The sequence below is a fragment of the Panonychus citri genome, unplaced genomic scaffold (assembly GCF_014898815.1).
Source record: "Panonychus citri isolate SS breed McGregor unplaced genomic scaffold, ASM1489881v1 Contig00045, whole genome shotgun sequence".
NCBI classification, from domain to species: domain Eukaryota; kingdom Metazoa; phylum Arthropoda; class Arachnida; order Trombidiformes; family Tetranychidae; genus Panonychus; species Panonychus citri.
The window spans coordinates 27,462-45,726 of NW_026515450.1; the positions used below are offsets into that span (position 1 = coordinate 27,462).

Below are 18,265 nucleotides of genomic sequence, written 5' to 3' on the forward strand. Positions count from 1 at the left end.
TTTAAGCAAATCAATGTTATATTAATACTCAATTGTAAATTCCTTGATATTTAACAATAATTAACTTATTGTGATTACAATTGCAATTTGATGCTTGGGAGATGATTATTATATTGTTAACCAAGATTGTATTTGCATTTTGGTGATAAACAATTAAGGTTATGTAATGAAATTAAATATTCAACTGTGAATAAATATTATCATGATGATACTCAATGCAAAAACTATTGATTATATTCATAGGTAAACATTTGATTACCATGTAAGGTATTTACATTATATCATTATAATTGTATTAGTGAATCAAAGTGTTAATCATTGAAATGAAATTTACAATGAATGTATAATGATGATGAAGATGATCAATAAATGAATGATGATTAACGATAAATATACCCAAATGATAATGATAATGATGATACAATTTTCTTGAGTATCAGTAAATTTCATCTTGGTTACGAATACAATTGACTTGAAATTCCGGTTCCATGGTTATTCATTAGGACTAATAGCCTAAAGAAATTGTAATCATCATCATCATCATCATCATCTTCGTCTTCATCCTCATCTTCATGGTAATCATTTCTATTTCCACCTTATTATCACAATCATCATTCATCATTCATCATCTTTATCATTATTATTATTATTATTATCATTTCCTGATCACAAATATAATATTTTCATAACAATGATAATAATTATGTGATGATGAGGATGAGGATGAAGATGATGATGATAACAATACAATAACAATGATAAAATAAACAAGAATCTTCAAGATAAGATTACAGGGGAGACAGAATTGAAAATCATAACAGAAAGTGTTATATGATTGGGATGATGTTTGATTATCCAGGTAATTGATTTGAAAATTAATCAGTTTGACAACTTTTTTTTTGTTAATCACAATTGTCAAGGTGAATTTTGTTTATCATCAAATATCAGGGTGATAATCAGTTATCAATGTTAATGGAATCATGGAAAAACTTATCCATCTTCATCTCTAATTTAGTGAGAGGCAACAGGGAAAAAAACTCATGGAAACTCATGAAAAACTCATGAAAAACTCATGGAATGTGTTTGAATGATGATGAAATTCAAAATAATAATAATGAAGAAAAAATTTCATTAGATGTTCATGATGATAATGATGATTTTTCCTCCATTCAACTGGAATCATCTTTGTCAATCATAACTCATTTATATGAAAGAATAAGATGAAAACTATTAGAATTCTGAGAATTCCGAGAATTTTTCTCAACTTTGGAACTTTTTTTTTTCTTCTCTTCTTGTGACCTTATCACGGAAACACAACAAAAGTTTTCCATGATACCGACGATAATGAACATTATTATAATACAATAGGTTAGAACCATCAACAATTTAGTTAAATATCAATGATCAGGTTAATCATTATCAATTCCATTGTCATCATCATTGTTATTAAACTTTTTTTTCCTTGGTAAATTTTTCTCATCCTCTGTTATTATCCTATTGAGAATCTTCATCATTTGATTACCGACTTTAAGATGATGATGGAAGATGATAATCTTCATCACCACCACCACCACCATCAACACCAACATCATCTTAATCATTATTCACCGATTCAACTCTGTGTTTTCTTTCAATGATAATCCATAATTGTTAATTGTTAATCAACACTCGTGATTAACCCTTGAACTTGTTGTAACTTTTTTCTTACCACTCTGAAAGTTATATTACTTAATCATCCTTCATTTAATTGTTCAATTTAGATGATTAGTCTTTTTGTCTATGGAGAAAGGGAGAGAGAAAGTTAATTGTTGACAATTTTAACTTTTTTTCAATTGTTTTCACTTTTGTGTTCGGGATTCTGTAACAATTAAATCAAATTGGAGCTGTTCATTATTATGAATTTAATTGTTTTCTCACTTTTCATTATTCTCTATATTCATCTTCAATCATCTAATTGTAACGATAATCATGATAATAGTAATCGGGAACATGTTCATCTTCATCATTCAAATGTAACTCTCGATTCCTCATCTTCATTCAAATCTTCAATTCCTTTATCATCTTCATTATCGACTGGAAAGTTATCATCATCATCGTCATCAGATTCCTTGACCAATATAACTTATTTTCAAAGTCCATTAGATGATCGGGATAATTATCACCTTTTCTGGTCAATTGATTACGAGGCGAAAATCGTTGATTTTGAAGTGAGAATTAAATTAAGACGAAAGTTAAATTGGTTTGCAATTGGATTGTCCGATCATGGGGAACCAATTAAATCTGATCTGTGTATCTTTTGGACTGATCCTTCAGGTAAACACCATTTCCAGGTAAGAATTGAATAAGATAATTAATTCAAATTTGGTTGATTGTATTTCAATACTTTTACCATTATTGTAAATTAATGAAATCAGGACACTTGGACCGATGATAAAGGTTACGTTAATTTGGATAATCAAAATGATTGCCAGTTAATTAATCTTCAATCAAATGGTAAAACGATTCGTTTCTTGTTCCGTCGGGACTTTGATACTTGCGATGATAATGATCGACCAATTGAAGATGGTACTAATAATATCGTTTACGCTGAAGGATTAGGACCAATTAATCATGTCTATGGATTAAATATCTATAAGGTTAAACATGGATTCCAGAGAGTTCAACTGTTGAAAACATTGGGGTCAGTTCCAAGTTTACCCTCGGATACCAAGATTCTTGATGTGGTCACTATCAATACCCAAATACCATCAGAGGAAACAACCTATTGGTGTAAATTGGTCAAATTTCCGGATGAAATTAAACGTAAACACCATATAATTAAGTATGAGGCCAACGTACAATCGGGTAATGAGGCTTTAGTTCATCACATGGAAATATTTCATTGTCAAGTTGACCCTCAATTAGAATTGCCCTCATGGAATGGACATTGTCATGATCCGGATAAACCACCGATTCTGGAAGCATGTAAACAAGTGCTCTCGGCTTGGGCTATCGGAGCGGGGGTAAGTCTCAATTACGATCAATTCAAATTTCCAACTTTCCAAAAGTTCAACTTATACAATTTTTATTAGACCTTTTCTTTGATGATTTTTAATTCTTATCAACGAATTTAACTTGGACGATTAACTAATTCGTCTATTGATTGTTTCGTTTTTTCTTCTCCTGGTCTATTGTTTCATCTTAGCCATTTTCTTATCCACAAGAGGCTGGATTACCTTTCGGTGGAGACAATTTCTCACTTTATGCCATGTTGGAAGTTCATTATAATAATCCGTCGAAATTGTCAACAATTAAAGATAATTCTGGTATTCGTCTCTATTATACACCAACCTTGAGAACTCATGATGTTGGTGTTCTTGAGGTTGGATTAACTTATACGGATAGAAATTCAATTCCTCCCGGTTTAGAGGGTTTCACCTTATCGGGATTCTGTGTAGCTGAATGTACCAGAATCGGTTTACCTTCAACCGGTATAACAATTTTCGCATCTCAGTTGCATACCCACCTAACTGGTCGTAAAGTTTGGACCTCACATTTTAGAGGTGGCATTGAATTAGCTGAATTAAATAGAGATAATCATTATTCTGCCCATTTTCAAGAGATTCGTGCACTTAAACATCGTATCCAATTGTTACCCGGTGATGTGCTCATTAACAATTGTCTTTATGATACATCGAAACGGGAGAAAATAACACTCGGTGGTTATGGTATTTCAGATGAGATGTGTGTCAATTATATGCACTATTATCCTCGATCGTCGTTGGAAGTTTGTAAATCGTCGGTTGATCTTTCCGTGTTGAATAGTTACTTTGATTACTTGAAAATAAACGAAGGTCAAAATACTTCCTCAGGTCAATCAGTTGCCGACAATTATCATTCTATTCAATGGACACCCTATCGTTCTCGATTTTTAGCCAAATTATATTCGCTTAGTCCACTTTCTATGGAGTGTCGTCGCTCGGATGGTCTTTTATTTCCAGTAAGTTTCTCTTTATCTCTTGAATATCTAATTGTTTTTCCATCATAATATTAATTGTCTCTTCTTTTTTTTTCTTCATTCAAATTGTTCCTTTCAGGGTGATTGGGATGGAACTCCTTTGCCCGAAATTAGAATCCGATTGAAACCAGAAAATCCATGTTCCCACCATGAAGAATCACTATTTTCCAATGATAATTAAAAAAGTTTTTTCTTTTTCCTATTAATTAGAAAGAGAAAATAATATTAATCAATAATCATAAAAAAAAGAAAATAAATTATCAACAATTTAGATGTTTAAAAAGCAATAATTATTGATAGAAAATGAAAACAATTTAAATTGTTACTGTTGAATAATTTGCACTTGACGGAAACACTGAATTTGTGATTAACAATTTAAATGTAATAATGATACACCAATAAAATGAGTTAATAGTAATAATGAAAATGTTATTTGACTGATTAAAAAAAAAATTTAATCCAAATGAAAATGATTAAGAAAATTACTTAAATCAACTTACTTGTTATATTAATTGTTGGACATTTTAACTTTCGACACTTTTTCATTCACATTGATTGAGTAAATTTGTTTCCTCGTTGATTGTATTGGTGATAATAACTTAAATTATCAATTGCTGTTGAAATATCAAGAAACGTGATTATATCAAAATTAAACCAATTGATTCAGTATCGGTTTTTTTTTCATACAGATAAAAAAATCAACAGGTAATCAAACAGAATCAAAATCCATTGAACTTTTTTTTGTTCGTGTTCCTGTATCATAATCATGGATCTCTTTTTTTTCTGATGATTGTAATAGTTGATAAATTGTGTGATTTGAATTTAAGATTATCAAAGTATGGAAAGGTAATAATAACGGTTACCGATTAGCTTATTTGGGTTTCCAATTGTATTTCCAAATCATTTATATATATAAATGTCTTGATCGTTAATCATCTTGAAATCTTGCGGATTTTGAACACTTTGATTCATTACAACAACAATTAAACTGTTGATTATCACGTTTTCTCATGATTAGTGTTTTTTTTTATTCAGCGGTGTAAAGTTTTAACATGTCTTCCTCAAGAGGATGTAGGTTACCTTCAATCACTAGGGAGTGTAAAGGTTTACCTAAATCTTTATCGACCATTTCAGACAATTTACATCTAATTATGGTTTGATCATCGGAACCAACACGAGCAAGACCAATACAGAAACTATTTGGGCTGAATGAATGTTCAATATTAGAATCGCCAGTGACACCGATTGTGTTTGATTCCATTTTGAAACAATCAACAATTTGAGAAGCTGCTTGGGAGGCTGTCATGAATCGTGGTGGTTCATAAACCAATTTACCTTTCATCATGGCTTCAAGTGATTTCTCTTTAACTTTGATATCTGACAAAAATCAAAGAATATCGGGAAAAAAAATAGATTATTAAATAAAGGATTTTGTGATAGATGGAAAATGAAAAAAGGATAATTCTATTAGGATATCAAACCTAAAAGACAAAGTGTATGGAGTCCTCTGGATTTATTGGAGATTATTTTTTCCATGAAACTATTTGGTTTCCATGTATCGGTCCACAGTGGGATAGAGACAGTTTCACCGAAATTATATAATTGAAGGCCACAACAACCGACAGCGTTCATAATGGAGGCATTGTGAATGATCTTGTACTTGATGTTCCGTTGGATCGCTCGTAAGATTAAATCTGTATGAGTTGTTGCTCTGAAAGGAAAAACAATCAAACCATAGATTAGTAAACAATGAACAATAATACAAATGATGGAGAAATTGAAAATCTAAACAATTACCCAAGAGGATCACCAACAACCAGAAAAGCGGCATCACTATTAACCGAATCATCTAGAATTTTATCCGCTTCACTTTCAACCATTTCCCGGTCAGCAAGTATCACCTTTTTTCCGTAAAATTTTTCCTTAAAAAAATGACCCAGACACAATATATAATAAAGAGATAAGATAGAGAGAAAATTAGAAGAGAAAAAAATTTTAAACAATCAACAATTAAAGACAATTAATTTTTTTTGAAGAGGAAAATAAAAGCTTACAAGTTGCTCCATGTTATCAGATACATTATACAAAACTGAAGTATAATGTTCCAGGTAAATATGATCACATCTCTTGACAATCTCGAGACCTTTAACAGTTATATCAGTTAAATCACATAAACCAAGACCAATTAGAAATAACATAATAACAATTAAATCAACAATTAAGAAGGAGTAACAAAAAGTAAAACAATTCAATTTTCAAAGAAAACAACAGATGATCAAAAGTTTCTTTTCGCCGCCAATAGATGTCGCTTTTATCGAATTTCGTATAAATCAATTAATTATCTTTTCTTAATTATTTACAGTTAATTGTAGTTTAAATTGTTGATATTAATCAACAAGAGAGTTTATTGTTGATATGATTAAATCAACTGAGAGAGAGAAAAAAAAGTTTAACTGATTCGATTGATAAAATTTTCTCACCAATCGTTTTGGATCTTGAAAATTTTGTTATTCAATATTGATCAACAATCAGTTGATTGTTGATCAACAAATTAAATCACAATTATTTGAACTTCTCAGTTGTCTAGATCAGTGTAACTGTTAATCAATGTTTGTTATTTGTTTGTTAATTGTTTGTCGATAATTGATTGGATTGGATTTTGTAATTTGAGCCAAAAAGTTTGATTGGAAAACAAAAAGTTAACCTCAACTAATTAACTATTTGCACAATTAACTAACCAACTTTTATTAAATTGTTACTAAACCCGTAATCTTTTTAATCACTTAACTCACAACTTTTAATAATAATTTAACGAAAAAAAAAGTAAAGTTGATTAGCAACGTGATTAAAATTGATTGGCATTAATTGGATGCAGAGAGAAAAAAATTAGAAATTATTATTTCGTATTCATCAACAATCAACTGTGATTAAATTGTGATTATAATCAAGTGCAAGTTGGTAAATAATCAAGTAAATCAGTTTTTAATGAAAGAGAGAAAACAAAATGTAATTAAAAATTAACCGAAAGTTAATCAAAATTATTATTATTTACATTTCCTTAATTGTTTGACCTCAAACTTTTTTTTTCTCACTTCAAATTGTCCGTCTTTTTTAACAATCAAGAAACAATTTAAATTGTTGTAATTGTAATTAACACTTTTTTCACACCAATTTTTTAATTCTCTATCTTCTTAATTGTACACATTAATACGATTACAATTAAAAACAAAATTAATCTAATAAACAATTTAAATCGTAACGAAAACCTTCAAAATCGGATTATCTATTTTCATTACAATTAAATTTGAATGTCAACAATTTAAACGATAATCAAGAGAGAAACATTTAATTATTATTATTGTATTGACTTTAAATTGTAACACTTTCAATTAAAACTTTCAAACTAACCACTAATTAACTGATAATATTTAAATTGTGAATCAAATCAAAGGTAATCAAGGTAATTCTAATGTGTAATTAATAAGGTATGAAAAAATAGCTGATTAGTTGATTAGTTGATTAGTTTTGATTAACATGGAATCGGAAACTTTAACCAATCATTATCGATAAATCAAATTGATTAATAAACTTTTCATCCTTATCATCATCTTCATCTTCATCCTCGTTATGAATAAAGGGAAAGTTGGATGATAATGATGAAAGACAAGGTGATGAAGTCCGAACTCGAATTCAGAACTTTTTAGAACTCGTTTTTTGACCTACATTTTTAGGGACCATTTTTCCGATATGGTTTAATTGCTTTTCAAATTTACTCCCTTTTTTCAAGGAGGAAGATGAAGAGGGAGATGATGATAATGACGATGATGATGATGATGATGATAAAGGAGGAGGAGGAGGCGGGAAAATCGTTACAAGGAGAAAGAGAGAGAGAAAAGGTAATGAAAAGAAGAGAAAACTTTTTTTCTCTCATTTTTCATCTTCTCTCTCAATCGAATTCATTTCTCCCCTTTTCATCCTCCTTCTTTAAGCTTTACACTTATCATCATTATCATCATCATCATCGTCTCTCTCTCTCTCTCTCTCTTTCTCCATCATCATCGATTCTGGTTGGACTTATTTACCTGTTGCTGTTTGACCAAAGCAAAGAAAACTTGAAATCGAAAATTTTTTTTTCTTTTTATAATTTAATCAAAAAGCTTTAATTTTGTTTAATTTAATTGTTTCATCCACCATTAAACTAACACACATCTCAGTTAACTAAATACCAATATTATCATCAAGTTAATTGTGATTAACCATTAAATCCTCGGATTATCAAATCTCAGTGTCCAACCAACAATAATACAAGAAACAAAAGACAACTGACCAATTGGATTTAAATTGTTTACCTTAATTATCCTCTTATTTCAAGCAATTAATGAGCAACGGAAACTTTATATTATGTCCGAAAGTTTTAATTGTTGTTGAAAATTGATTTTCTCTCTCTATCTCCCTTTATTTTCACAATCAAGTTCATCTTATCAACTTTAATTTAATCACAATTAAAAAGTTTTAATTATGATCAGTAGACGTAAAATTTTATCTCGATCACAAAGTGACATTGATTATCCATATGATGCTTATGCAGTTGAAGAGGATATTTGGTATGACAAGGAAAATCTTTACACAGTAAGTGCCAATTAACTAATTCTTAATTGTTGTCATAATTATATTTCTCTCATCTAATGTTAACATGATGACAATTGAAGCAAATTTAATGATTAAACAATTATTTAATTGTTGGTGTCAACTCGTTCAACTGTCAATACTTATAATATGTACACACCTTTTTGATTTAACTTACGGCAACAATTAACTTTGTTAAAGTTTATTGATCATCACAACAATTAAGGTGAAATGATATTGATTATTCAATTGATATAATTTAATTGTTGTATATCAAATCCATAAGAAAGTTAATTGTAAAACCTACATGATAATGATCATCTGAAAATTATTTTTTCCAAATAATAATTTCATTGATTAGTACCAATTAACTTTCAGCAAACAATTTAGATTAACTATCAACAACACACCTTAATTGTTACCATATAAATCATAGTTTTGTTGACAATTATAATATGAAACAATCATTATAAAAGATTTGAGTTAATTTGTTTAATTTTCAATCAATAATCAGCTGATTTGATTCAATTGAAACAATTTCCGGATTAATTTTAATTGTTATAACAAATTATTTACAAAAATAACAATTAATCACCTTGGATATAAAAAATTAGATGGACAGTTAAACTATTAAATATCAATAATGATTAGTTAATCATCTCAATCAATCATTATTTTTATTCAATTCCATCATAACAATCAGATTGATTAGTAATTATTTTTTTCTTCTTGAAAGAGAAGAGAAAAAAAATTCAATCACAATTAAGTTTAATTGTTATCATCATGATTATTTACATTATTTACCAGCTACCGGAAAAGTATAAGAATCAGATAAAATGAGAAATTATTAGTAACCAGGAATTAGGTTATTGAGATGACGACAATTTAAATTGTTGATTTGAGACAGAAAATTAATATTAATAAATGATGATAATTCAAAAATCTCAATTTCCAACCATTGAATATGAATGATGTTCAATTTTTGTTTGAAGCTTTTCAATCCAAGGTAAAAGTTCATATACTTTTTCAAGTTTTCATGATATTATATAAAAAAAGGTGATAAACAATGAAAAGGTAAACAAGATGATGATGATGATGACCTAACTTGAAGATAACAAAAGATGATGATGATGATGATGATGGTGATTAGGATGATTATGACAGTTAGAATTTTTTTTGTCAAACTTGTTTGATGCTCACATAACGGATCAGGAAGAAAGAGACAGGGTAAGACAAGATAGAGAGAAAAGAGAAAGAGAAAAAGGTGATGAAGAAGATAGAGAGATGATAAAGATGATAAGGATGATGATGGAGAAAGTTGAAGATAATAGGTTGGTGCTAATACGCTGGTGATGTTGAAGGACTTTGCCAAAAGAAGACAAAATAATGAAAGAAGGTTAAAAGAATCTCTCTCTCTCTCTCTCTCTCTCTCTCTCTCTCTCATCTTTATCATCCTCATCATTTTTATCATCATAATCATTGCTCATCACCTACTTAGTTTTGTTTTCTGTCTGAATAGAAATGAAAATGAATCCTAATCAGAATTTTTTAGAAAAAGGCAAATCTCAAACTTTTGCCTTAATTGCGACAATATAATCAATTAATCTCAACAATTAACTGATCATTCACAATAATTAAATCAACAGTTTGACTATTATGCCAAACTAATTGAAGAAGAAACAAAAAAAAACCATTTAATTCAAGTGAATTCTCAAAACAATTAACATTGACAGTTTCCATTTCATTCAATTATCTCCAATACCGTTCTTATGATTTATTGATTGTGATTCTTTAATCATTTAATTTAATGACAATGATTAACTTAAAGAAAAGTTTATTATCATCATGTCATTGATTTTCATAGTTTAACACAGTTGATCATTAATCCATGATAAAAGTGATTATTCAACAATTGACAAAATGATTTTCTAGTCCATTGAATTTTCAATACGATTCCGAAAAAAAAAGTCTTTCTCCTCATCACCATCTCCATCATCTTGTCATCTTGTCATCACCAACTTTATCTTCATCGATATCATCATAATCATCAATTGTTTAGTGATCGAAAAAAAAAATAATAAGTTAATTGTGATTAGTTAATCAATGTGGATCAGTAGAAAAAGGATTTTACGAAATATCTTCTCGCAAACGAGAAGACGAAAAGATCATCATTTTTGTGATGAAGATGAAATTTGGGATTATTTTGATACTTTTGTCTCGGTAAGATGAACATCATCATCCTAATCATCTTAATCATCCTTTTAATCACCTTAATCATCTCTCTTAATCTGTAATCACAAATCCGAGAAAAAAAAACAAATCCAAACCTCAAAATGTAACCATTTATATAACACCAACAACAGTATAAAAAGATTTGGTTACAAAGTTTTTTACTCACTAATCATTATCTTAATTGTCAACAATTAAATCTAATTGCTGATTAAGATAAAGATAGTTAATCTTTTCAATTAGCTGATCATTGATTCAGTTGCATTTGATTGTTTCTGTTGTTTTTTTTTCAGCTCTCATTTGTCTAATTGTTTTCAACTTTTTGTTTACTTTCGGTTCAACAATTAACTTGATTTGGTTTCTTTCATTGATTTACTTTAATTGTTGCTGTTTACAATTTAATTTGATTACTATCAATGACCCAGGAAGATTGTTAATTTAACTTTCTCCCTTCTAAATGGAAAAGTAATTTAATTAACTTTCTCGAATTGTTAATTGTGATTCTTCAGCAATTTATTTAAGTTAATCAGTATGAAGAAAAAGTAAATTATTATCAACATTTAATGTTACACTGTTAACTAAATTAACTGTTGATTGTGATGAATTAAAAGTTGCCCTTTAGTGATTTGATTTACAGCAATTTGATTTTATCATTAAAATTATTTATTAATTGCTGGCTAATTTATTTATATATCTTTTTGATTGTTGTCCTAAATTATCATAATTTAAGTAATCATTTCCTAACCTTTAACAATTAATATGTTAAATTAGTTAATTTAGTTAATTGTTCACTTTAGGTGGTTATATTAATTGTGATTATAATTTCAAATTGATTTCCATCTCTCTCAATATGGTTTCTATTATTATGATTAGCAATTAATTGTAATTGTTATTGTAATTTTTAGTCTCATTTTTATCAATACCATTGATTTGAATGGTTAATTGTAAATGATTAAGTTAAATACTGTTACTATTATATTTTCAATTGTTGGGTTGATTGATTCACTTTGCTATCTTTAAATTATTTTCCAACAATTAAACCCTTTTTTTTATACCAATTAAAAACAATCATCACGGTTAAGTAACCATATCAATGATCAATTGATTGTTAATTGACAATTAAATGTCATATTGATAGTTAATTGTGAGACAATTTTTAGCCACAACTAAACTAATAAACAGTTTAATTGTCAACAATTTAAGGTGTTGATTTGGCGAGTCATCAAATTGCCTTAATGGTGATTAAAATAGAAGCTCAATTAACAATACAAACAATTAACTTTCACTTTTTTTTTTCATCTAATCAACTAATCAAAACCTTTTAATTACCTGATTATCTGTTGATAATGATGAGAAATTATCAATGAGAATTAAAATCTAATTAGGAAATGATTAATTTCCGGGTGCTGAAAATTAACAAAAAAAAGGTGTAAATACAATCAGCAAGAAAATTAACTGTAACCTTGATTAATCAAAGGCAATTAACTTGATTTAGGACAATTAAAATGAAAACAGTACAAACAAATTCACATAATTATTTCATACCAACAATTAACTTTTCACAATAATCAACATTTGAAAGCTTATTATCTAATTAAATTGAGTGAGTGTTGGTTGTTTACCGTTAATCAAATTGATTGTATTATTAAGTAGATGTAGGTGTCTTTATTTGAATACCCTTGATTGTTGATAATCAACAATAAACAATTTAAACGATTAGTGGGTGAGATTGAGAGAGACAAAGGGAATCAAAGATTAAGTTAATTGACTTAATATGGTAACAGTTTCAAGGGCCATTTGGAGGGCAAATGATGAAATAAGATGAATGAGATTAAAGGACAATCATGATGATTAAGATGAAGATGAAGATGAGGATGAGCTTATCATCATCTGGACACACCAACGCTTCATATGATCAACATGATGATCATCATTGGTTTTGTATGGGTTTTTGTTACAATAAAAATAAGGCCAAGGTCCTAATTCACATCATCATTACCTTCAAAATGATCATAATCCTTAATCATCATCACTACAATTATGATTAATTTAAATTCACTTTCGTTGGAAACGTTTTTTTTTCAGTAAATTAGTTAATTGTTGTTTCCAATTGTTTCCATTGTTATTTCAAATCCTTTTAAAATCTTATTGATGTTCAACTGTTTGTTTACCTTTTTTTTGTTGTTGTTGTATTTGACTTTTAGCTTTTCCCTCACACACAATCAACTAATCATATGATTAACTTTGATTTTATCGTAATTAATTTCTCTGTAAACTGATACATTAAACTTTTAGATTAGTTAATTGTTTCGGTTATGTTAACTGTTAGTTGATTCTTATTGATTGACCTGAAGATTTACCTTGTTGTTGTTGTTGTTGACCAGTAAAAGAAAAAAAAAGTTTTAAAAACTTTTACTGATCTTAAAGTTTGATTAGTATTAATATCGTATTATTATCATCACAATCAAATTTAGGTCAAGTTGTTGTTGTTTTTTGTTGTTGATTATTTTGGATTAGATTAAAAAGTTTGGTTTAGTTTATTAACTATTTTAAAACCAATACCCGAAAACTAATAATGATTAATTTTACCTCAACAAGGGCTATAAATATGTTCACGTAAAAAACGTTACCTATTAACTATTAGCGCGTCAAATTATTGAGATATTTAAACGTGCCAACACGTAGTATTTATATAAATGCTCAATTGTGAATTTCGATAATAATTAAATGTTATTATCTAATCAAGTAGAAAGAATTTAAAAGTTTTTTCAAACCATTCGAAACGTGTAAAGTTTATATACAAGTTTGTATATGAATGTTGTTCATGATTATTACTTGGGTTCTAATTGTTGTTGGACTTTTTTTACTCTCGACTTTTTCTTAGGATCATATTCAAGAGATTCTCAAAAAATGGGAACAAATTGACGATGAAATTTGGGGTAAAATTATTTGCATGGAAAGAAATCGTCGAATTGCCAAAGCTTATGCTCGAGTCCCAGTTCTAACGGTATCGGGATCAGATGATGGTTTCGATGGGTTTAAAATTGGACTAAATGGTTTCGATCGAGCTCCAAGTAGAGATCCATTGGTTAAAAGAGTTCGTGATCACATTGGCGGAGTAAGTTGATCGATATTTTCCTGAGAAAATGTTTCTAATCTCATAAGAACTTTTTTTCTTCTTCTTTCTATCAAAAAAAGGAGTTCGAATCAAAATGGACGAATTCGGTAATATTATAATCAAACGAATGTCACATTGTGATGTTTTCATTCGAGGTTATGATCGAGAATCAAACAGTATATCCAAAGAGATATTGGACTTTTCGGGTGAACTTGAATTCGAGAAATCGGTTAAATTATTTGATATGAAGAAATTTCAATCCGGATTAAGTAAAGAGTTAAGATCAGCTTATCCTGATCGTCGAAGGCTTGAAAATCAATGTATCAACGTGATCGCTTTCGTTAAAGATGCAACCGATGTACTTGACCTTCCAGTTTGGATTATGGTGATTAACATTGTCGCCCTTGATATGCTTAAATCAAAATTACCCCAACAAGGTGAGCAACTCAAACAATAAGATGATAACGATAATCATAGTTAATCCTTAACCACTAATCCTTAATCTTGTTTTGTTTTCCTCCTTCTATTGTTGTTATTAACAGTTTGCTATCGAAATGAAAATGTACCCAAGTTTGTCAATGTCTTCACCAAACCGGAACAAGATGAAGACCCATATTCAGTTCCAAGTTTACCGACAAGTAAACGACCTCAAAACGGAAAACCAATTAATCCACTTTTGGTTAATCATAATAATAATGTTAATCATAGTTCCGTTAATCCAAGTAATAATAATAATAGTGTTATTAGTAATCAAAAGGGAAGTGATACTAAACCACCAGAATTACCGCCGAGAGATTTTGCCAAGATTAAGAAAACGAAGGAGAAAAAAATACCTTCAATGTTCAAAAGTTTAGTTCGAGGAGGTCGAAGTCAATCGAGTAATAATAACAATGTACAATCGAACAGTGTGGTTGCCACACCTAAAAAGGAAGTCGATTATGGTAAGAACGGTTATCGTTAGAACGAAAAATTTTCACTTTCGAAAGAAAAAAGTGAAAGTTTTTTTTTTCGTTTCTCTTTCGAAGATGAAATGTCCAAAATGATTCGAATCAACTTTTTCCTTATTCAATTCGTTTCTGGTTTTTTTTCCTTCTACAGAGGATCCATATTATTGTGGAATGCAAGCTCGAGTGTCCCACTTTGCCGTTCCCCGTGAACCTCGTAAGTCCACAAACGGAGGTAATTCACCCGGTAACTTGGGATTAAGTTCATTACAAGACATGAGAAAATCTCATTCCTCTGGTTATCTTAATTCACTTTTTAATCCATCTTCAAATTTTAATCCATATCGAGGTGGATCATCTTATTACTCTTACTATGATTCCAATTTTGGTAAGTGTAACAATTAGCTAATTCACTTCTTCGATCAACCAAATCAATTGACTTCTAAGCTGATTCTTACTTATGTTTGCCTGTTTCCTTAATTGTGACCATTGATTTTGATTGTGAAAATAAATTGTTGTTAAGGAAAACTTGATCATCAGTCTCGTCAGTACTTTTTAATTAGTTTAATTGCTAAACTAAATCAAGGTAAACTACATTCCATTAGCTGATCAAAATGTGATTACTTTCAGAGTAATAATTGTTAATCAACGCACAGAAATCAAATTAAGACACATTAAGATAACATTACATTGATTTTGATTTGATATCGACGTTAATTGTTATTATAAAATGTCAACAATTAAAAAGTTGAATGAAACTTTTTCTTTATCAACTTTCAATTTGATTAATCTATTGATTGATTTACGTTTTGATTACAATAAACTAATCGTTGAGTAAATTTTTAAACAATTTAATCTGTTATTAATTAAACCTTGAGATTGTTAAGATTGTTAATTAACGAGGTAACGATTAAGAACTGGATTAAAAAACGAAACTTGATCACCTTGGATTTTTCAAATTTCTGGGTGAGGTTATAAATCATAACCATTAAGCTTTTAATTAGTTAATTAATTAACTTTGATTTTAACCAGTAAGAGTAAATTGTGATTCGATAGTGAGATAAATGGTAAAACAACTAGTCAACAATTAGTTGATCAAATAATAAAGTTAATTGTTATTAAGGTGAAATGAAAGTTAAAAATATTCATTTGTTGAACTTTAATTGCTACGAAATGAATTAACTAATCAAAAATAATTAACCCTATTTAACCCTACGGTTATTAATTGTTATTAATAATAACTATTAATTGGGAAAAACAAAACTTTAAGACAATTAACTAATCACCAAAAGCAGCAAATCTGTTAATTGTTACCCAACCAACTCAAACTTGACCAGTTTGATTATCATTATTTAAGGTCAAGATAAAAAGTCAAATTAACTGAATTAAAATTAAATTTGTTGGTTAGTTGATTAACTTTTTTTTGTGCTCGTGTCGATTGTAACAATTTATTAAATTGTAATTTATATTATTAATAAATGTATTTAAAGGTTAAGGTAACAACAAGTTCAAGTTAAGGTAACAAGTTTAAATCTGATTATTTAGATTCTGATTGTTGATCAAATCATTTAAATTGACCTCAAATTATTAAGTAAATTGTTGATGGTCAAGTTTTATTTTCACAAACAATCAACTTTCATTCATCATGATCATTTGCGATGATTAATTGTTGATTGTTGAACAATCTATTTCTAGAATCTATTATTATTACTGACAATGATTAAAGAGCAATTTAAATCATGGTAATTGTTAATGATAATCATGGTAAAAACCATTCTAATTGTAATTAACATTTCAATTGAGAAATTTATAATAAACCTTGAAATTATTTATTACAAAACTAATTAACTAATCATAAATTCAATGTCAATGGACAATTATCAAAATCAATGAGTAGATATTTGTATTAGTTATTAACTGATCAATTGATTATTTTTTTAATTGTTTGAGAAATTAAACTAATTTGTTGAATGAAAATCTTGATGAATTTTTTTTTCTCTCTCTCTCTCTCTTGACAATTAACTTAATTGTCTTATAGAATCGGATCCTTACATGTCATCAGGTGATGGGTATGATACTTATGCTCCTCTCTATGGACGAACACCTTATTCATCTCATCATCTTAATCATCAACTTAATCATCATCTTAATCAACAATCATCATCATCTGGACAACGACGTAATCAACAATTACAACCCCAACGAACCTACTTAAGGGAGGTTCAAGGTGAAAGATATGCCACCGAATGGGATTAAATTAAATTACGAACACACAACAATTAAGCCAACAATCATCAGCATCTCTTTTGCTATCAATCAAATCATCATTATCATCATCATCTTAATCAACATCAACAATTTACTGTTGATCATCACAATCAATATCAACATATAACTTTTTTTTTCATTGAATAACTTTGTTAATTTTTCCCCTTCCAATCAATTTAAATAACAATATAATCAATCAAACCAATCAACCTTTTAAACAATTAAATTGTGTAAATTTTTTTTGTCAATCTATTAATGATTAAACAAAACAAACATCACAATCAATTTTGATTGTCTATTTATTGTGATTGATTTAATTATTACAAAAAAAAATTGTAACCAAAGTTGTGATTTGGTTTCTTTAAACTTTTTGATTGATTAAAACTTTTAGGTCAATGGTTTTGATGATTAACTAATTTACTAATTTGTAATTCTCTCTCAACCTTTTCAAGTGTTAACTATGATTAATCAACTGACCATTGACCTAATTGTCTGTTAATCATCATTCATGATGATTAAATCAATTTTAAATGTATGTTTGTTTAATTTAATTTTTTTCTTGTTGAAACAACGGGTTAGTGATTAAAATTATTAAAATACTTGCCAATTGATAATTAACCTTAATTGTTGGTGCCACCTTTTGATGTTTAATGTAAACTAAACAATTAAAGTTAAATTGTTACAATTTAAAGTAATTGAATGTTGAGAGAATCAAATTATTTGGTAATGAGGGAACAAATCTCTCCAATTGAATAAAAGTCAGAGTGGGAAAATTGGAGGTGGGAAATTGATCTATATTCATCTTATTTGCAATCCTTTTCATCATCATCATCATCATCTTTCATCATCCTTATCATCACTATGAAGAAACCATTAAAAGTATCTCACTCTATCAGGAAGAGAAAAATAAAGAGCAACAAGTAATATTATTATTCTGATAAAACTCACTCCCAGTTCAAAGGAAGATAACGAGAAGATGATGAAGAAGAGGAAAAAGACGAGAGAGAGAGGGAGAGAGAGAGAAAGAGAAAGAGAAATGATGAAGATGATGATGAGAAATTCCTTCTCTTTCTTTAATCAATC

The 18,265-nt window shown here is 28.6% G+C and overlaps 3 protein-coding genes and 1 long non-coding RNA gene across 4 annotated transcripts; 2 read left to right on the forward strand and 2 right to left on the reverse strand.

Moving 5' to 3' along the window:
* Window positions 1-1,097: 1,097 nt before the first annotated feature.
* Window positions 1,098-2,058, reverse strand: LOC128398105 (uncharacterized). Its single transcript, XR_008327048.1, has 2 exons — window positions 1,918-2,058; window positions 1,098-1,777 (listed from the first exon to the last, which is right to left on the reverse strand). It is a non-coding gene; the product is annotated as an uncharacterized LOC128398105 (long non-coding RNA).
* Window positions 1,771-4,427, forward strand: LOC128398103 (dopamine beta-hydroxylase-like). Its single transcript, XM_053358917.1, has 4 exons — window positions 1,771-2,330; window positions 2,415-3,002; window positions 3,185-3,979; window positions 4,077-4,427. The coding sequence occupies exons 1-4, from the start codon at window positions 1,896-1,898 to the stop codon at window positions 4,176-4,178; spliced, it is 1,920 nt and encodes a 639-aa protein (XP_053214892.1). The 5' UTR covers window positions 1,771-1,895; the 3' UTR covers window positions 4,179-4,427.
* Window positions 4,428-4,493: 66 nt separating this feature from the next.
* LOC128398104 (diphthine methyl ester synthase-like) lies at window positions 4,494-6,267 on the reverse strand. Its single transcript, XM_053358918.1, has 4 exons — window positions 6,052-6,267; window positions 5,795-5,919; window positions 5,479-5,708; window positions 4,494-5,374 (listed from the first exon to the last, which is right to left on the reverse strand). The coding sequence occupies exons 1-4, from the start codon at window positions 6,193-6,195 to the stop codon at window positions 5,025-5,027; spliced, it is 849 nt and encodes a 282-aa protein (XP_053214893.1). The 5' UTR covers window positions 6,196-6,267; the 3' UTR covers window positions 4,494-5,024.
* Window positions 6,268-7,941: 1,674 nt separating this feature from the next.
* LOC128398111 (uncharacterized) lies at window positions 7,942-18,195 on the forward strand. The gene is made up of 6 exons (XM_053358924.1): window positions 7,942-8,626; window positions 13,737-13,974; window positions 14,054-14,407; window positions 14,513-14,911; window positions 15,069-15,302; window positions 16,953-18,195. Exons 1-6 carry the CDS (start codon window positions 8,516-8,518, stop codon window positions 17,168-17,170), a joined length of 1,554 nt encoding a protein of 517 aa, XP_053214899.1. The 5' UTR covers window positions 7,942-8,515; the 3' UTR covers window positions 17,171-18,195.
* The last annotated feature ends 70 nt before the right edge of the window (window positions 18,196-18,265 follow it).